The following is an 18,463-nucleotide window of genomic DNA, read 5'->3' as shown; positions in this document are numbered from 1 at the left end:
GAGCTAATGGGATTAGAGAAGTCTATGGGGGTCTGGAAATTTCTATATTGGTTTGATTGCATAGCCATTCTCATTTGTAAGTGGCCGGGACAGAAGTTTTCTGTGCCATTTTTGCAAAGTAAAATTTTTACCTTTTACCTTTCAAAGCTGTCCATCAGGACATGAGTGGTCACTACAGATGCAGAGAACTATCTTCAATATGATAGTTTTAAAAAGTACTTTTGTTTTTCTTCCCTTTCCTAGGCCAAAGCAGTTGCTGCAGAATCAAATGCTACTTTCTTTAACATCAGTGCAGCGAGCCTGACTTCAAAATATGTAAGTAGTGGCTGTAAATTACATTAATTTGGAAACACCCATGTTTTAATTGGGGCTTAAGAAAGCTGATGAGTCCTTGGTGAACTGTTAGCCTATAATGAACATAAGTTTTAAAAAGTGACTTGTGAAGTAAAAAAAATTTGTCTTGTGCTTGTGATGAATCAATGTCAAAGGTTTTTTCAGCTCAGCAGTTGCACTGGCAGTAATGCAGATGAGTGGTTGTGGGGGTTTTTTGTCTTTAAAAAGTGAGTTAGTTTGGTCCCAGTTCTCTTTCACTCTGGTAATTTAGGAACCAAAATCTTCTGGCAGTTAACTGAGTTGTGATCATAAGAGAAGTTGTAGTGTTTCTTTTAAGATGTAAATCATGCTGTTGTATGTACTGAACCAGTGATAATCTGAATATGCAGAAATGGAGTGTGGTTGGTTACCAGTAAGATTTTCTGTAGATTCTTCTGTTAGCTGTCTTGTAGTAAAATTTTTTAACTCCCTCTAAAACCAGTTTATTGTTATTTTAGGTGGGTGAAGGGGAGAAACTGGTGCGTGCTCTATTTGCAGTAGCCAGAGAACTCCAACCTTCTATAATTTTTATTGGTAAGGCCTTAAATATTATCTTTTATTTACTTTCTTAAATAATCTTACCAAAGATTAGAAGGTAGTTAACTCTTGGGGTAATTCTGCAGTTCAGGACAGCTGTCTCAGATATGACCTGCTGGCCAATCAGTAGTTCATATCAAGTATGTTAGATTACTGTTAGGTTATTTAGTTGGGGGTAACAGTGGGAAGAGGTGCTCTAAAAAAGAAAAATACTGTACTACCTTTACAGAGTAAATTTATTAAACTTCAGACATGAAAATGAAAATGTATTTTGCTTGTCCTGAGTAGCAGTTTATCATCATAAAAGTGTTTTTTTCCCCTCTCATCTGTGCTTGGCATTACCTATTCAAAGGCCTACACATCATACAAGTTTTTAAACTTTCCTAAGATCTGTCTGTCCCCTGAAGAATAAAGATCTGGCCTTTCTTAATGGAACTCTATATTAGCAAAGAACTTAAGCAAATACAAAGACTTTGATGTCGTATGCTTAATTAAGATGTATTTCTTCGTTTTTTAGATGAAGTTGATAGCCTTTTGTGTGAAAGACGAGAAGGTGAACATGATGCTAGCAGGCGTCTAAAAACAGAATTTTTAATAGAATTTGATGGTGTAAGTATTTAGTCTTGATGTTGTTTGATTTAGCTAAAATTGGCTAATGTAGGGGGTACCAGTACTACCTATAGTTGAATTATACAACGGGTTTGGTTGCTGACGCTTAGCTCAGCCTCCCTCCCACCTCCCCATAATTGGCAAACAGTTTTTTTTGGTTGTTTTTAATTTCCTACCTGCTTCCTGTGGTATTTTGGAAGACGAGGTCTATACTAAAAGGTAGTAATCTGGAGATGAGCTGTAATAATGTGTTGGAAGATTATGGACAGAGAAGAAAGGATAACAGATGGCAGTAGTAAAGGAGCTGTGAGGACAGCTGTTCTTACAGGGCAAGAGGGACATTTGAGGGTCCTGGAGTGTTGAATCCATGTTTGCAATTGCATGGCTTGATGAATCACTTTTCTTGATTCTGGCAGAGCAAAACAAGATTAAATGGCTTTTAATTTTTTTTGTTTCAAAGGAATATGTGTCACAAGCATGCACATGAGGATGAGACTTGAGGGATGAGGATTTCAAACAGACTAATTCAGATTTTATATATATATATTTATATATACATAAATATATATAGGTATCTCATGCATACACAGCTCTGACACATCAGAAATACTTATTTCTGTGTTAGTATACTTTTTGTTGAACTACAACTTTTTTCTTGGCATCATAAGCTAGAGAAGACAGAATCCAGTAAGAAGTATTTAATGGCGTGAATACAATATCCAGGAGTAGGAACTGGATTTCATTGTGGGACACAAACACAACTGAGTATCAGAATAATTTTCTATCACAGCACTGTTCTTGTATGAATAATTTTAGTTTGTGTCCATTAATGCAATGGAATATTGCTACAGTGGTGAAGCAATAGTAATGAGGTACAGGAGGAGCAGATGAACGGCATGGAGAGACAGCAAGATTGGGAAAAACTCCAGAATAGATGAATCAAGACAAATCATGCAATATTTAAGGTGTAGCCACGTCATACAGTATTTTTGGGGAACCCTTAGAACATGGTATGGTAGCAGTGAACCTAAATCTATGAATTGAACACTAAGTGAATAATAATGTCTTTGATAGCCCAGTGCTTTCTCTTGAGGTTTGGAAGCTCCAAGTTTCCATATTCTTGGGTATAAAATGAGTGAATTGGAAAGGAAATTGCTGTGTCTTTCTGCTATTGTGATTATTTTATAGTGTATTTTGGTAACTGGATTCATGCAAGGCCTGTGTTAGATGGATATCCATTCTGCTCTTGTGGTTCTCTCTATACTTGAAACTAAAGTTTTGATCCTCACCCTATAGGCTTCAAAACAATGTTTGGTGTTAAATCCCCAGAACAGCAGAAAATCTCTGGCTTTTTCAGCATAATTATCTCCTGGTGACAAAACTTATGAGTGCCTTTTATAGTTTTATAGTCTCATTTTTTTCCAGAAAGACTATTTTGGGGGTTTTTTCTACCTTTTCCTGGTTTGACTTTACATTTATCTGAGGAATATTTTAAACTTACCTTAATGGGAAAAAAAAACCCCAAAACATATATGTATATTAAGATCCCATCAGTGTACTGAATATATGGCAGGTCTCTAACTGGTTTTGTTGTATTTCTGCTTGATGTAGACTGTGTAAACTGAAAGCTGTCTTACCTCCATTATATAGGTGCAGTCTTCTGGAGAAGACAGAATACTTGTGATGGGAGCAACAAACAGGCCTCAGGAGCTTGACGATGCTGTTCTCAGGTATCAAAACATCTCTTTCTGAATATACAGTAAGATGATACTCATTATGAAGAACAGGTTTTGTCTGGTATCATGTTGAAGTTTTGTAATAGAGTAAAAGCTGTTCAGCAAGGCTAAATTTTTTAACCTCTCAAGGAGAGGCTTTACTCTTTTCTTTTGAGATGCATCTGCACAATCTTGATTGTCTTGGAATTGTCTGAAGCAGTAGTACCTGTTAAGATTAAGTCAGTGTTTTTTAAATTTCTAGGAATTTAATATTTTGCTTTTTTGTTATTTGGATCTTAACGGCAGAGTAAAGGAGGAAATTCGATAGGTATTCCAAATTGACAAGAAATCCAGTATTTCTTCTCTGTGAATATTGTCTTCTGACATCCCATGCAATTACAGATCTTGCTGTAAGATTCGCCTTAGGACTTTTTGTTAAAAGTACTCATACATTATTCTGTCTTCATTCTTGATTGAGGAAAATAGATGTGTCAGCACTGTCTGAAGAAATGATTCTGAAGACTTTTTTGTGTAAAAATTAGGAAATGCTTCATTTCATTGCTGATAGTCAGTGGTATTTCTACCTTTAGAGTGCGTCCCCTCTGGGAGGAGTCTTAAAACTTCAGATAAGAATATTGGGGCACCAGTGGCTTGGACATATTTTTTGTTTCATTGTTGGTGGTTTTTCTCAATCTCCAATTCTGCTTCCTAGAATTTGATGATTGAAGTGAAATTCTGTCACTTAACCAGACCAAATGTTAGATTTGTATGTGCTGTATAGTTACAGAGTAGTGTGAACAATGCATACATGTTTGGGTGTTTTTCAGACGATTCACCAAACGGGTGTACGTGTCTTTACCAAATGAGGAAGTAAGTATTGTTTTCCACTCATGTTTTCAAGACACTTACAGGCAATTCTTAAACTTGTCCTCGTGGATGGTTACAATTCTGTGAACTTATTTCTGGCTCACCTTTATCATATACACTGTGCACTAATTCTGGGAACTATTTTAAATTTTTACCTTTTTTTTTTTCACTTCTGCTAGTAACAAATCTGAGAGTAGCTACTCAGTATTTCTTGACTAGTGAGGTGTTGCTTACAGACTGACAGATGTGGGCAAGGCTGAAGTATGTCTTACAGGAGCATGTTTGTTTGGCTGAAGGAGAGTGTTTTATTGCAAGAGACAGAAGTAATTTTCCTAATGTTTTTCAGTTCAGCAAGGGACCAGGGCTTTCAGTGAAGGTTCTTGATCTTCTTTTTACCCAGTCCTTATCTCTGCTCCTGAAGAGATGATATTGTACATTCTATTTGCACAAGCACTATAGGCAAGTTTAAACTGGTGAAGCACAAAAGCAAACCTGACAAAAGTACAGTTCTGTTCTTGCAGCACAATTTTAAGTGTTCCATGAAAACGAGTTTTACATCTGATAATTTTATCTTCTTTTCAGACAAGATTGATTTTACTAAAAAACCTTCTAAGCAAGCAAGGAAGTCCATTAACCCAAAAAGAGTTGGCTCAACTAGCTAGGTAAGTATTTTGTAACCATACAATATAAATATATTCCTCTACTGCATTCATTCAGAATGCTTACTGCATTCCAAATGTAACCGATGTAAATCATCCAATAGTGACAACATGAATTGCATGCATTTGGGGAAGATGGTTCCCTGTCAGGCTGTATGAAAGTGTCTTTATATATACATACGTAGGATACACCCAGTCAGGTTTCTGTTGTTGAAACATGCTCATCAGTTCTTTCCTTTGAGGAAGAGGGAGGAGGATGCTTCTTTCCACCCATCCCTCAAGGAGTCCAGCTCTCCTCCCTGATGCAAAAAGATAGCACCAGTTTTGCACTTGGCATTCATTTCAAAGAAAAGGCAAGTTCTCTTTGCTGGTGCCTTGCTAGGCTTGTTGAATGTATTACCAACATAGCAGAGCAAGCACTGGATAATTTTAGTTTCTTTTTATTTTCAAATTTGATTGGGAAAATGTGGGTTAATTTTTCCCTCCTGTTATGAAACAGAGTTTTTATGCTTTTTATAATTGAGATTGGCACAGTACTGCTGTTAGTCACCTAAATCTCATAATGGGTGTGAAGGAGATTGGACTAAAAAGCAGGTAGGGCAGGAAGGAATGAAAGCAGAGCATGAAGTAGCAAAGATAGGCAGGTGGATGTACCTCAGTCTGTTTCTCTTTGTGGCAGTACACCAGAGGTTAGTACAGTCTTGGATATAGCATTTGTCAGCCTCTTAGTAACGTTGCAGAAGTTGCTGTGTAATCCAACTGAGTATATTTCCTCTGTGCTTGCAGGTTGTTAGCTCAGGCCACATTTAGGCTGCAGTAATAGCTAACTGGAGGAAAAACACACTCAATGTCTTGTATTCTAACTGCAACTAGAAGAACCAGATTACAAATTTAAGTACACCTTTTGAAAAGGATTTAGAGAAAATGTAAAAGTTGAGCATCCTGGCTGCTCCTTTTTCCATCTTTCTTTGTTTTGAAAGAGAGAAGTATTTAACCTCCATTATGATTTTGTGTTCCTTTGCTCCTCTGCAACTTTTTCTATAAACTGTAACAGTCTTCATGATCTCCAGAATATGAAGCTCTTGTTGCTGCAGCCACTGCTGTATAAGGGTTCATTTTTAAGCTTTCCTTTAGGTAACCTGAACTACTAATTTTCACTTGTGTTGGCATTTTGTATTGGTGGCTTCCTGGTTCAGTGGAGGCCTTTATTCTCCTAAGTATTTAATTGGTTGACTTGGATATTAAGTCTGATTCTGGAACAGCTCCCAGAGTTTATAACACAAACAAACCCTAGTGGGTAGCAGAATTTTCCTTCCTCTCAGTTGCTTTGTATCGTATTAAACACGTGGTATTGGTTTCTCTTATTTTACTGATTGGATTGAAAGAGTACAGGACACTTAAGATTTTGGTTTTACAGTAATTGACAAGTGTTCATAAACTACTGGTACAGAATTCTTCCAGCAGAAATAAAAAATGTGCTTGGGATCAGTTTTCATCTACAAATCCTGGTTGCTACCTTTTTCTGTTTCTAGAATGTTATATGGGACTTGAATATCTGTACTTGAAATTTAATCTGTGAAAGATCACTTAGAGTGCAATATAGATCACTTATAATATATGCACTTCTGGTTTATTAAACTTGCAAAATAAAATCAAAGTAATACTTCTTCTGATTAAGTAACATTTTGATTATCTGCAATTAAATTGATGTGGTCTGAGGCAGGTTTTTGATTTTTTTTTTTTCCCCCCTTCTTCCTTGACCCCACTTTTTCCTTTGACAAAGAATGACAGATGGATACTCTGGAAGTGACCTAACTGCATTAGCAAAGGATGCAGCACTGGGCCCCATTCGAGGTAAGCTGCAGAGGTTTTTATTGAGGTTTTGACATCAGAGATATATTTTCTTATGTGTTTATAATTCTCAAACCTCTGAAATTTAACTTTTTGCATTGGATTTTAGTCTGTTCCTCATAATAGCATCTTTATAAGATTTGCTTACACAAAAACCTTCAGCATCTCACCATGTGAAACAGAAAATCATTGTGTCGTAGGAGAAAAGCAGTGTGAAGTGGTTATCAATGATTTGTAGGGTTTTTAACTAGTGTTTTTCTGAGGCTGGTGTCAGTTCTGTAGCTAAACATAATTGTAGCCAAGTTATTGCTTGAATAGCAATTGCTGATTGCATTACTTGTCTTTATAAATGGGTCACATCTCTTTCAAGTCTAAGGGAAGGAAAACTGAAGCAAGTAATTTTATGGAGTTTTTCTAGATACAGTTTTCATGGCATAGCTTTTTATATTTTTAACTCTTAGTGTTGAGTTGTGATCCACGTGACAACTTTGGATGAACTAGAGTTCTACTTATATTTGTTCTTTCTCTGACATATACAACTAGGAAAAACCCAGTTTTCATGTGAATACTTTTTTTCCAACACCTTCGCTCTTTGTTCTGTTTAAATAGCTAGTTAGGTGTCCAGTAGCCATATCTGAGGGAAATGATCTTGTTTAGTGGAGATCAATAGTGGGATTTTTGTGTAGAAATGATTGTGAAGATTTGGTGATAATTTTCTGTTTGTAGATGTATTGTCCTACTTGACAGAAAGGTACTAAAGGCAGACAGAGCAGAAGAGAGGTCTGTTCATGTTTTGTGGCTGTGTTTGTGTTATTTTTTTTTTTAAATCCTATAGCCTGCATTTTTGCCAGTGCACTGTCTCTTTTGAAAGCAGCTGTTGGAATATAATGTTTTTTACCCACTTTCTTTTAGCTGCTGAATTTGTAAAGCACATTTTTCACAGTACTGTATAATAACTGGGAAACAGAACTTCATTAAATGGCTCTCATAAGAGACATCATGTCTCCTAAGAATCTGAATATATTTATTTAGAGTGGTGGAATTAATAATGTATGCATTTAGGTATGCAGGCTTTACTTTGCTGAGAGCTTGCTTCGCACACAAGTCCATTTCAAGAAGAGACCGTGTAACATCGTGCAACACATTTCTTTCACTTGCTCCTGTATTCTGTATAAAACAATATATTTTTGAAAATGTTTTGTGATGTCATCCTTGCCAGTCCTGCCTAAATTCTTTCTTGTACCCTCACAGCAAAATGTTTGCTGTTACACATTGATACCATGAGAGCATTGCAAGTAAAAAAAAAAAAAAATCAAAAAAACCAAAACTGGCGAATGATACACTGTTTAGATCTCATGAGTGCAGCATTGGGCAAGAAGCACTCTGATATCCCCTGCCTGATTTTATTTCAGTGTTCTTGGCTGACTCTACCTCCTGTTTCCTGAAATTCAGTAGGGAGGTTGTGGATACCACGAATAATATGGGGGAAGGTAGCTCTGTTGGCTTGTGTGCTGTTTTCCATGCTTTAGGAGGAAGGAATAATTCTGCTACCACTTTGTACTGCATGTGCAGTAACTGAGTGTGGGAGCAGCCTTGTTGAGGAGCTGATAAATGGGGAAGAAGGAGGGAAAAACACCATATACCTTCCTATATAGGAGACTATGTTGAGGCAGAAAGGTATGATTTTTACCTGCAGGAGTTCTTTTCCAGAATTGAAGTGCTTTTAACCTGTTTTAGTTGTCAGAAGTGATGAAAGTTTTCTAGTAAAACTCACATGTCTATCTTTATTTTTACAGAATTAAAACCAGAACAGGTGAAGAACATGTCTGCCAGTGAGGTAAGCTGTTCTAGCAGCTGTATTTTCCCCTTTGAATAGAAGGTTTTCTCACTAGAAACTTCTAAGGTCCCTTTTTTATGTGTAGTATCCTACAAAATAGGATATTTTGGGGGAGTATTATCCTTTTTAATCACTTCATTAAAGAAAATTTTTTAGAATAGAGATTGAGAAGATCTGTTCTCAGATGTCTGAGCTTCATAGATAGTTTGTTGGCTGTCAGGCTTCAGAGCACTTCTTTCTCTGTTAATGAGTCTTTTGTTCTTCATTTAAGCTGACAGTCCTGTCTTTTCCTTCACACTAAACTATAGTATTTGTTACCTAGTTGATGATGTCAGAGGCCTGGCTTTTATTTTCTCACAGTGTTACTTCCCAAGAACATTCCCAGATGTATTACATGAAATTACTTTTACCCTCCTCATCCCATCTTTGCATAAAGCAGGTTAACATAGGGAGAACCTAAAACAGATTTTTGCATGTATATGTACAATACTTGCATTCATTCACATGGACCATCATAAAGGAAAAGATTAGGCTCCTGTTTGGTCCTGTGTACAAAAGTTTCTGATCAGGTGTGTGTGCAAACCATGGTTAGATGGGGAAAATGAAGCAAAATTTAATTTCTCAGTTGCTTTTTGTGTGTAGCCTGAGGTTGTGGCTAAAGCTGTAAGCTGGAAGGATTTGTTGCTGGAGGATAACAGCATCTGTGATAATTTTTTCTGATATCCTCATATGCAGCTCACACCACCTACTGAAACAGGAAGTAATGACACAGTCTCATGAGCTGTTAAGTATCAAGACAGATCTTTCTATTAGCAAGTGTTAGTTTATTAAAAATGATAAATACTGCTAGTCTCAAATTACAAGACCTCTATCAGGTCATAGAATAATAGAACACCCTGTTTTGGAAGGGACCTTGAAAGATCATGTGGTCCATCCTTTTGTGAGAAAGGGAACTTAGATGAGATTATTTAGCACCCTGCCCAGTCACATCTTCAAAACCTTCAGCAGTGGAGACTCTACGACATTCTTGGGGGGGTTGTTGCAGTGAATGAATGCTCTCACTGTCAAAAAGTTTTGTTTTTACACCAAGATGCAGCACTTGAAGAATGTGTTGTTAAGAGTGAATACTGAAGCACCTCCTGAATAAAACAAGTACATAAACCAGTTGTGACCCTGCTGCCTTTCCTTTTCTGTTCAGATGAGAAATATCAAACTGTCGGATTTCACAGAATCCTTGAAGAAGATAAAGCGCAGCTTGAGCCCGCAGACCCTGGAAGCGTACATCCGCTGGAACAAGGACTTTGGAGATACCACAGTGTGAGACACTACTTGAAGTGAACACAGTGCTGCCTGGGGAGCAGCCAGAGTTTACAGGACTTCACAGATATTTAAGTATCTGCATTGAAACTTGAGATTAGGAAAAAATTATACAATGTGAAATGTGTTCATCCAAGCCTCCTTGTCATTTAGTGAGGATTGACACACTGTAAGTAAGAGCACAACAGGACTTAAGATAAGATTCCAAGCAATCTGATTCTGGTTTGAACATTAATATATATATATTGTTTCTGCTACAAGGCTCTGATGATATTGATCATTGGAGGACCTTTCCCTATGTTGTGTGTGTGGATTTCTTTGTTTTTAATTTTGCCATGATGTTGATGAACAATGAACTTGGAGCAATGATGTTCAGTTGGAGGTTTGTAGACTTCAGTTCATTTTTTTGACTTTTTTTATCCTTAATGTGCCAAATAAAACAATTTCCCTCTGCAGCGTGGAAGAACAGCATTGGGAAATTACGATAATTAAAATGTTTAAAGTAGCTGGTCTGTTATTATTTGTCTTTTTGTTTTGTTGTAATGTGACTGAGTTGTTCACAGGACTGGTTTAAAGAAGACCTTCGATAGCAGAACAGCAAAAAAACCCAACTTACAAAACTGATTCAGACTGCCTTTTAAAAGAAAAAGTACTAAATAAAAGAATAAACTGAGATATTCATTTACTGGCAGTATTTTCTCTTAAGGCATTTTGTAACGCTTTCATTGGTAGAATGTTTGCTTATGCTTACAGTGTACAACTTGAAGCCCAGCTGATGTTTGAGAGAGTAAGTGATGCTAATTGTTGAGTTTCAGAAATGATGTGTTTCTACTCTGTATTTTAGTCTGTTTATGATAATTGGAAGTAAAATTTCCATTGTGATAATTTTTTTAATCTCCACATGTAAGCATTAAAATACGAGGCTACATGTTTAATACATGGCACACATTAATGTTTTTATAGCTTTCATATGTTTTGGTTTATATATTAAAGTATGAAACACTCAACTGATCTGCTTTTTTAAAAAGAAACTGCAACTTTGTACAAATACTTGTTTTTTATTATATAAATGACAAGCTATTAAAAAACCCTCTTAAATGATAGCCTTTAAATACCATAATAAAGGAAAGCATTTTTGCCTTTACTTCTAAAGGCCCAACATCTTGTTTACAAATTCTACACTGATTAAACACAGATGTTTGAAAGGTAGAAGGCTAGTTCCTTGTTAAAGCAGGTTTGTGGGTTTGTTGGGGTTTTGGGTTTTTTTTTTGGTTGGTTTGGCTTTTTTTTCCCACACCTCTCCCAACTTAGTGATACTGCAAAAACGCGTATTGTTTACTGTTGTTTTAATGAAAATGAGTTGTAAATGTTGTTTGCTTTTGGTCTTAACAGAAAATTTGGTTTTAATTTTTCATTTAACTTATTTTTTGGAACTACTTACCTGAAAGTTGACTATAAATATTATATTATATGTATATATGAAAAAAAAACCCCACGGCCCTAGCTGATAGATGCAGTTGTAGGTATAGTAATACTCTGAGAGGACTGTGCTCACTGTGTGGTATTGAGTACTAAATAGCAGAAACTCTGTCAAACCTTTGATATGCACATATGCAATATGTTTGGGATTTTTTTTTTTTTTTAACCAGAGATGCTTTTAACTGGCTTTAAGATTAAAAGCAATCAAATAAGAGAAGATTGTGTTCCACTACTATGCCTTTTGAAATAGTCTGACCAAACCACTTCTAGCCTTCTAAGGATAAGACTCTCTCAAATGTACATCTTAAGTAAATGAAATGTGACTTTGGTTCCCCTGCTTTACTTTTCTGGAGAAATGGTAAAAGATTTCAGATTCTCAAATCTCATCTCTTGCTTTGCCTTAGTTCTGCCTTTAGTAGACCATCTCTGTTGTTGGAGATTCCTGGCTGACTTGATCCACATTTGTAATATTCTTCATAGTGCTAAGCATGAGTATTGCTGTTGTGTTAGCCTCTGCCAAATAGCTACAGCTAAGAAAGTGCATTGGTTTTATTGATAGAGCTTTGGTAAACATTCTTTGAGATCTTTTGCAAATGAGAACTTTGAAGGTAACACTTCTGGTTTTGAGTGTTCTTAAATGATTGCTACAAAACTCTTGGTTTTGTCTGCTTAATTTTGAGGAGTATACTGGTTATTTATTTCAAATGCATACTCAGTGGCATGGGATAGGTATGTGAAATATTGAGATAGAAGTCCCCATCTCCTCAAGTAGCACCAGTATGTAGCACAGAGTCAGAATCACCAGCTGCTACATAAAAAGAAAAGGGACCAGCCCTTTCACTAGTTTGTACAACCAGTTCAGGTTAAGAGAATCTGTATGATTGGTACAGCTGCTTTTTATCTTCTATTACGCCTGATTGTTTTCTGCTTAGTGGCTGAACTACAGCCCTATAAATTAGTGCTGGAACACAGTAAAAATAAGAAAATTTTGTTCTGCAACATAAGTTTGCCCCACACCTGCTGGATTCTTAGCCCAGGGCCAGGTGCTATTTGGTTCATCAGTTTCCTTTAAATGTCTTGTCTTATGCTATTTTCTGAATAGTGTCTTTTAAGGCATTCCACTTCAGGCATTATCTTGCATCTTACTCCTCGTTTTACATGTACTAAGTCCCAGCTCATTGATTCCATCTGTATGTTGGATTAACTGTGTATAAGAGCAGATCTTGGGAAAACCAACCACAACAATGGAAAAACAACACCAAACTTCCCTCCCTCCCCCCCCCAAAAAAAAAAAAAAAAAAGCACCCCCCCCAAACAACCTCAAATTACCTGTATTTCCTAAGTCTGTAGTACTTACGTAGAACTTTTACAGCTATGTTTTCTGTGAATTTCTAAAATCAGGTTATGTTCTAATACAATGCCTTGAATCAGGATAAACAGGACAGCAGCTGGGGTGCTTTTAACCTTTGTGAAGACTACCATTCCATTGGCTCTCTGAACCATTTTTTCCTTTATTTTTCTTTTTGTTTTCTTCTTTTCCCCCCACCTTTTTTTTTTCTGTGCATCTGCCCACTGCTAGTGAATGAATGACTTGACCCACTTTTTTGACATGATTACTAAGCAGCTTGTCTGGCTCTCTGCAAGTGTGTTTTACTGACTTTCAAGTATAGCAGTTACTGGAAGGAAAAAATAAAACCAACCTCAACCCCTTGTGTTTTTCTAACAACCTTCTTCATGCATCTCTTTGCTTTTATTAAGCAGATTCCTGCTCTTTATTAAGCAGGAGTCACATTTTTTTCTTGCAACATACTGGAGTAGTATGTAGATTGCTCTTTCTCCTTAAAATGAGAATTTGTTACATGTTATGATGCTCCCTTTACTAATGTTGACTTTTCTGTGGACTACAGCAAACCTGTACAGGTTCTCTGTGTATGCTAAGACAAAACCAACACAGAATAGTAAAGATAAGCCTTAAACTAGGATATTTATGCACAAATAAATATCTGTTCTCTTAGGTTCTTAGACTTTACAGCGTTTAGTGTATCATAAATAGGCATTGTGCCCCCGAGATATCTTACTGACTCAAAGCCAGTCGCTAGTACAGCTCTGTTGAATATGGCCCTGCAACTTTATGTAGGTAACACTTTAAAATGAGTAAGAATGGTCTCTCTAACCTAGAGAAGGTATGTTGTCACTGCACTAATTAAAGGCTATTGCTGGTTTTGCTGTTCCATTCTCTCAAATGTTTTTAAAATGACAGTTTTTATACATATAACTCAATTAACCTTACCTTCTGGTGTAGAATAAGTAGTATTTTTTCTATTCTAAACAAGTGGGGTTTAGCACTGCTTGGCACTGCTGTCAGGTCCCTCTTGTGAAATTTAAGTACTTTGTACTGAGAATACTGAAGTCAGATATGCTGGCAAATAGAACTGAGACATCTGTTCTGCAACTGGAAAGCAGCATTCTCCTTAGGGTTTCCTTAGTCACCTGTGGTGAGACTCTGTGCCCTAGATTTTCATAGTGCTTTCCTACCCAAGACATGGATGATGCATAGTTGTTCCTAGGACGTGCTTCTCTAGCTTCTCCAGCGCTTCAGTGATGCTTCTGCATGTGGCAGCTTTGGGAGGTGGCCAGTGCCACTGTACCTGACCTGTTTTTCATTCCTTTTCTGTGGGGGCCTCAAGCTTTTGTGATGCTTTAAGTTGTTGGGGTTTCTACCAGATACCAAAAACGGAATGAAGAGTAGCAAGCAGGCAGTGAATGCAACTAGTTGTCTCAGTCATTGTGCTAATTAGAGGCAATTTTATTATTAGTTTCTCTTGAGCTGCTATTTGGTGTTGAAGAATGTTGTTTTACTGACCTGTGTGAATTTTTGTGCTTAGGATGAGCTGCAGACATCCTAAGAGATGACCAATTGATCAGCTATTTTTTTCTTAGACTATTTTATTTAATAATAATTTTCAATATATTTTAATTACGGTAATTATAATTCCACAGGATGAGGGAGTTAAGCAGTCACTTCCTGTAAGTAGAAAATCATCTTGTAAAATACAGGGAATTGTGTATTCTGTTTTTCCTGCTTCTTGTGTAAATCATTAACTGTCTTAGAGTGGAAATCCTTACCTTGTCAATAACTACCTCCTGAGTTCAGCAATAATTGGCAAGGTATACACTCCTCTGGTGGATTCAATATACTGGCTCAACACAGCAGATTCTTCAGAGTCTGATGTTCTAATTTGAAATTAAATGCTTGACATTACTTGTGGAAACTATGGTGATGAACCTGGTTTTGCTGTAAGACTTTCCTTGTCTTCATAAGATACACTTCTTAAAAATCCTTTCTTCAGAGAAGTGGCTTTGAGGACAGAAGGTCAGCGTTTTTTTGTAGGTGGTTAATAGGGGCATAGTCCTGGGTGTGGCCTCTAGTTATGCAGGGTTTTCTCCTGTAAGAAGTGGGGAAGAAAATACTTTTGTCTCATAGTCGCACACCTGTCAAAGGGACTGGAAATACAGAAGGTGTTTTTGCCACAAGATTCCAGTTTTTAGTCGTGTGAAGGGCTAATCAGTATTTTTCAGAAATCTGTATTAAAGTGATGAAAACCAAAGGTGGAGACAAAACACCATACCCCACCCCCATGAAATATATTGGGCAACTCCAGTCTGGGATGGGATTAATTTTTGTATTTTGTTGTTTAGAAGCACTTTTGTTTCATTGTTCTTTTAAGAATGTTTTCTGAAATGTTAAACACCATTTTACTAATAAGCAATGTAAAAAAGCATGACGAGAAGTCACATAGCTTTAGCTCACAATAAAATGTTTCGTTTGTCCTGTTATTACTGTTTTCTTGTCTGTTTATCAGATTAAATGTCCAAAACTAAAAGCCTTTTCGTTAAACTTGAAACCTATTAAATTGCTGCTGGTTTTAAAAAAAGAAATTAAAACATCAGGTGTTGTATACCAGATGATGGAAAAATAAATATGTAAATAAATCAGTTTCTAAAGAACATAACTCAAGTTCTTAAAACTCATGTAAACAGAAGTGCTACTTCCTAAATAAATGTGCTTAAACTGAAAGTGTGTGCTTATCCTAGTCTTGCTAGACCATGGTGAAAACCAGGAAGTTTCACATAACTAATTCCAGTGGTCATGGTGAAGTCCTGAAAAATTTGGAGCAAATTTACTTGGCTTCAAAATGGGTTTTCTTTTGCTTGGGAGAGAGTGCTGCTGTTAATTCTGAGTTAACAATAGAATTTCTTTACTTAGCCGAATTGCCTTACCATTTGTAATTCTTTCTCTTGAGGCTGCACCTGGACTGCTCACAGCTACGTGTTTATTCCGCTATTACAGTCACATCCTGAAGATAAAACTAACCAAACTTCGCTTTTTTAGGACTCATTTTATTATTATATATCTGGCAGCATTAGGGGCATGCCAAAAAACAGCCATGACCACTGCTTTCCACACCTCATCATGTCAAATCATTGCTAAAACAAACCAACCAAATAAAAATCAATATATCAAGGAGGGAAAAAAACCCCCAGTGTTTTGGACTGAAGCATATGAGCTATTCCTGCTTTTGACAAGGAATAATTCCTTAGGACAGAAAGACGTCACTGGTGGCTATCCAAGGTATCTCTCTTTGACTGAAATACTACTTCTTGGAGGTAGATTTTGAACTACTAAAATTATTTCTATTGGCAATTTTGTGTATAAGTTACAAACATTCAAATATTCTTGTAGAGAAGATAATCAGATAAATTAAAATCAGTGAAGAAAGAAGAGCATGAAACAATATATCCCACCATTTGCTATTTTGAAATCTACAGAGATTTGGTTTTGACAGCATACATACCCTGGACTGAAGTTTATCTTGGACTCATTAAATTGTTCCCATTCCAGCCAAGGTGGGGAGCAAGATCTGTTTATTTCTGTATTTTAGTGCTCTAAGTTTGCAAGAGAAAAGTAAGAAAAAGTAAGTTACAACTTCCCGCCCCACCCTGCTCCCGCTTGTTTGGGTGGGTGGGGTTTGTGGGGGTGTTGGTTTTTTTTTCCCCAATCATGCCATCTTTCTGTAAATTTCCAAATATGTCATGAACTTGTGAAATTCAGCCTGTTTCCTACAAGGGTTCAGAGGCGTCTGGAGAATAGAGTTAAGCAACTTTTTCCAAGTTATTTTTTATTCTGTGCATCATGATAAAACAGAAAATACAGGTCGTGGTGAAGGCAGAAAAAGACAATTTAACTAAAATCTGTCTTTCAATACTTGTAGGGTTACTCCAGGTGCTGTGTTGTAGCTATACTTTAAAAACCCACGTTTTTCAGAACATTAGCCTACAGACAACCTGTTGAGCAAAGGTGATGTTTTTATTTCACAGTTTTGAAAATTCCACTTTTTTGGGAAGTGTATACTGTAAGAACAATATTTTCTTTCTAAGTCTGTAACTTCTGTTATTTTCAAATCTTATTTTAGCAATTTCTAAAAGGCCTCAAACTTGCCTCAGTTGTAAGACATGCTTGAAGACTTAGTTTTGTTAAACGCAGAATGCAAGTATCAGCTGTGCTATTGTAGAATTTTTCTTCTGTGAAGACACTTCTGCAAATGCACTTTCTAATAACTAACTACTGGCCTCTTCTGGGAAGAAATACCCTGTGATATCAAATAAATCAAAAAGCCCGATACAATGTTAGTAATTAAGTAACAAAACAACACTGTGGTGCAAATTATACAGTGGTTCATCTGAGTTCTGATTTCGTCGTTAAATTTGAATGGAAGCAGCAGCTGCAGTTTGAATTTCTTGCTTGTCATCCAGATTCTATAAAGCACAAATCTATTTTCTGCAAATAGTTTTCAAAACTTCCTCCATTCACTGGAAAAAAAGCCTACTGATTACAGCCAAGAACTTAGAATGAGGTCTGAGACATTAAATATAGAGTACAATTACCTGATCAGTCTGATAGTTGTTCTTAATGAATGATACTGTGTCCTCTAAGGACCAGATACACTCAAAATCTGGAAATTAAAAATTATTTTATCTTTTTTAAATAATAAAATCACATGCTCTGCAAATGCACAGGAACAGGAGAAAACACACACAACCCAATTGTGAAGCACACTTAACTGTGAAGCAAGTTAAAGACTGGCTTGTTCCTGGTTTAATTTGCTATACTGGTCTCTCTCTCACCCACAGTCAGGTAAGTATTTTGGTATGTTTTACAGAACATTTTTAACCAGTTTAACTATGAGTACTGGAGAACTGAATATACCCTTTTAAAGGACGAAGACTGAGGCAGCGTAGAGAAGGTTGTTTCAAGTTTCTTCCTAGGCACAATAATTTGTCTTAATAAAATATCTCGCTTCAATTTGTATTCCTCTCTTTTCCATTTACTTTGCAAATAATAGAAGATAATAAATAAGCAGTTTTGTGAATAAATCTTTCATGACATTCAATCCCATGCAGGTGCTTTGCAGCACAATTTTTGTTACGAGCTCTCCGAACTTCCACGACGATTTCTGCCTTTCCTTGTATTTCCATGCAAAGCGGTGCTGCCGTACATATCCCTTCTAATGGGAACTTCTGGGCTCAGTGAAGGGATTTGCTGGCCGCTCACAGCAAAGGAGCGCTGTCACCTCGCAGCCCTCGTGTGCCGGTGTTCCAGAATCTCGGTAGCAGCGGAGTCAGCAGCAGAATCCTCTCTCAGTCTGCTTTGGATAGCAGCAGGCTCCGGGATGGGCTTAGACCGCGCAGATCCCCCTCTGCACTGTGATGCTTCCTTCTAATGGTCATCGTATTCAGGGCTACGGGAGCACTTCTAAGAATCTCAGCACACAACGACGTGGCTGAATGTTCAACGTAATTCCTGCAGTTTGGAGATCTCCTGGCCTTTGGGGATTTTGCTGGGGGAAATTAATGCCTTTTGCAGGCTGCGTCCTGAGTGCCCCTAGCGCCGAGCACCGCGGCAGGGCGAGGGCTGGCGGCGGCACGGAGGAATGCTCCTACTGGGGAGAGAACCCATCCCTGTGGAATTGCTGTAGTGGAGTATCGTGACAGACTATGACAGGTGTAGGACTTCGACAGTCTTAAGTTGTGCCATGGCAGGTTTAGGTTGAATACTAGGAAGAATTTATTCACAGAAAGGGTAGTTCGATACTGAAATGGGCTGCCCTGGAAGTGGTAGGGTCCCCATCCCTAGAGGCGTTCAGAGGAAAAATTGGACG

At 37.1% G+C, this 18,463-nt stretch overlaps 1 protein-coding gene across 4 annotated transcripts in view; it reads left to right on the top strand.

The window, feature by feature from the left end:
• SPAST (spastin) overlaps positions 1–10,771 on the top strand; it is a 33,954-nt gene extending 23,183 nt beyond the window's left edge. For all 4 annotated transcript variants that reach the window (XM_066315942.1, XM_066315941.1, XM_066315940.1 and 1 more), the window contains 9 exons: positions 244–315; positions 831–906; positions 1,427–1,518; positions 3,169–3,248; positions 4,061–4,103; positions 4,683–4,762; positions 6,543–6,613; positions 8,407–8,447; positions 9,646–10,771. In XM_066315942.1, coding sequence (XP_066172039.1) covers positions 244–315; positions 831–906; positions 1,427–1,518; positions 3,169–3,248; positions 4,061–4,103; positions 4,683–4,762; positions 6,543–6,613; positions 8,407–8,447; positions 9,646–9,768 — 678 coding nt within the window. In that variant the 3' untranslated portion in view covers positions 9,769–10,771. The remainder of the gene's footprint in view (positions 1–243; positions 316–830; positions 907–1,426; positions 1,519–3,168; positions 3,249–4,060; positions 4,104–4,682; positions 4,763–6,542; positions 6,614–8,406; positions 8,448–9,645) is intronic.
• The last annotated feature ends 7,692 nt before the right edge of the window (positions 10,772–18,463 follow it).

Source organism: Sylvia atricapilla, chromosome 3 (genome assembly GCF_009819655.1).
Source record: "Sylvia atricapilla isolate bSylAtr1 chromosome 3, bSylAtr1.pri, whole genome shotgun sequence".
NCBI lineage: Eukaryota > Metazoa > Chordata > Aves > Passeriformes > Sylviidae > Sylvia > Sylvia atricapilla.
This window is presented reverse-complemented; position numbering and strand designations above follow the sequence as displayed.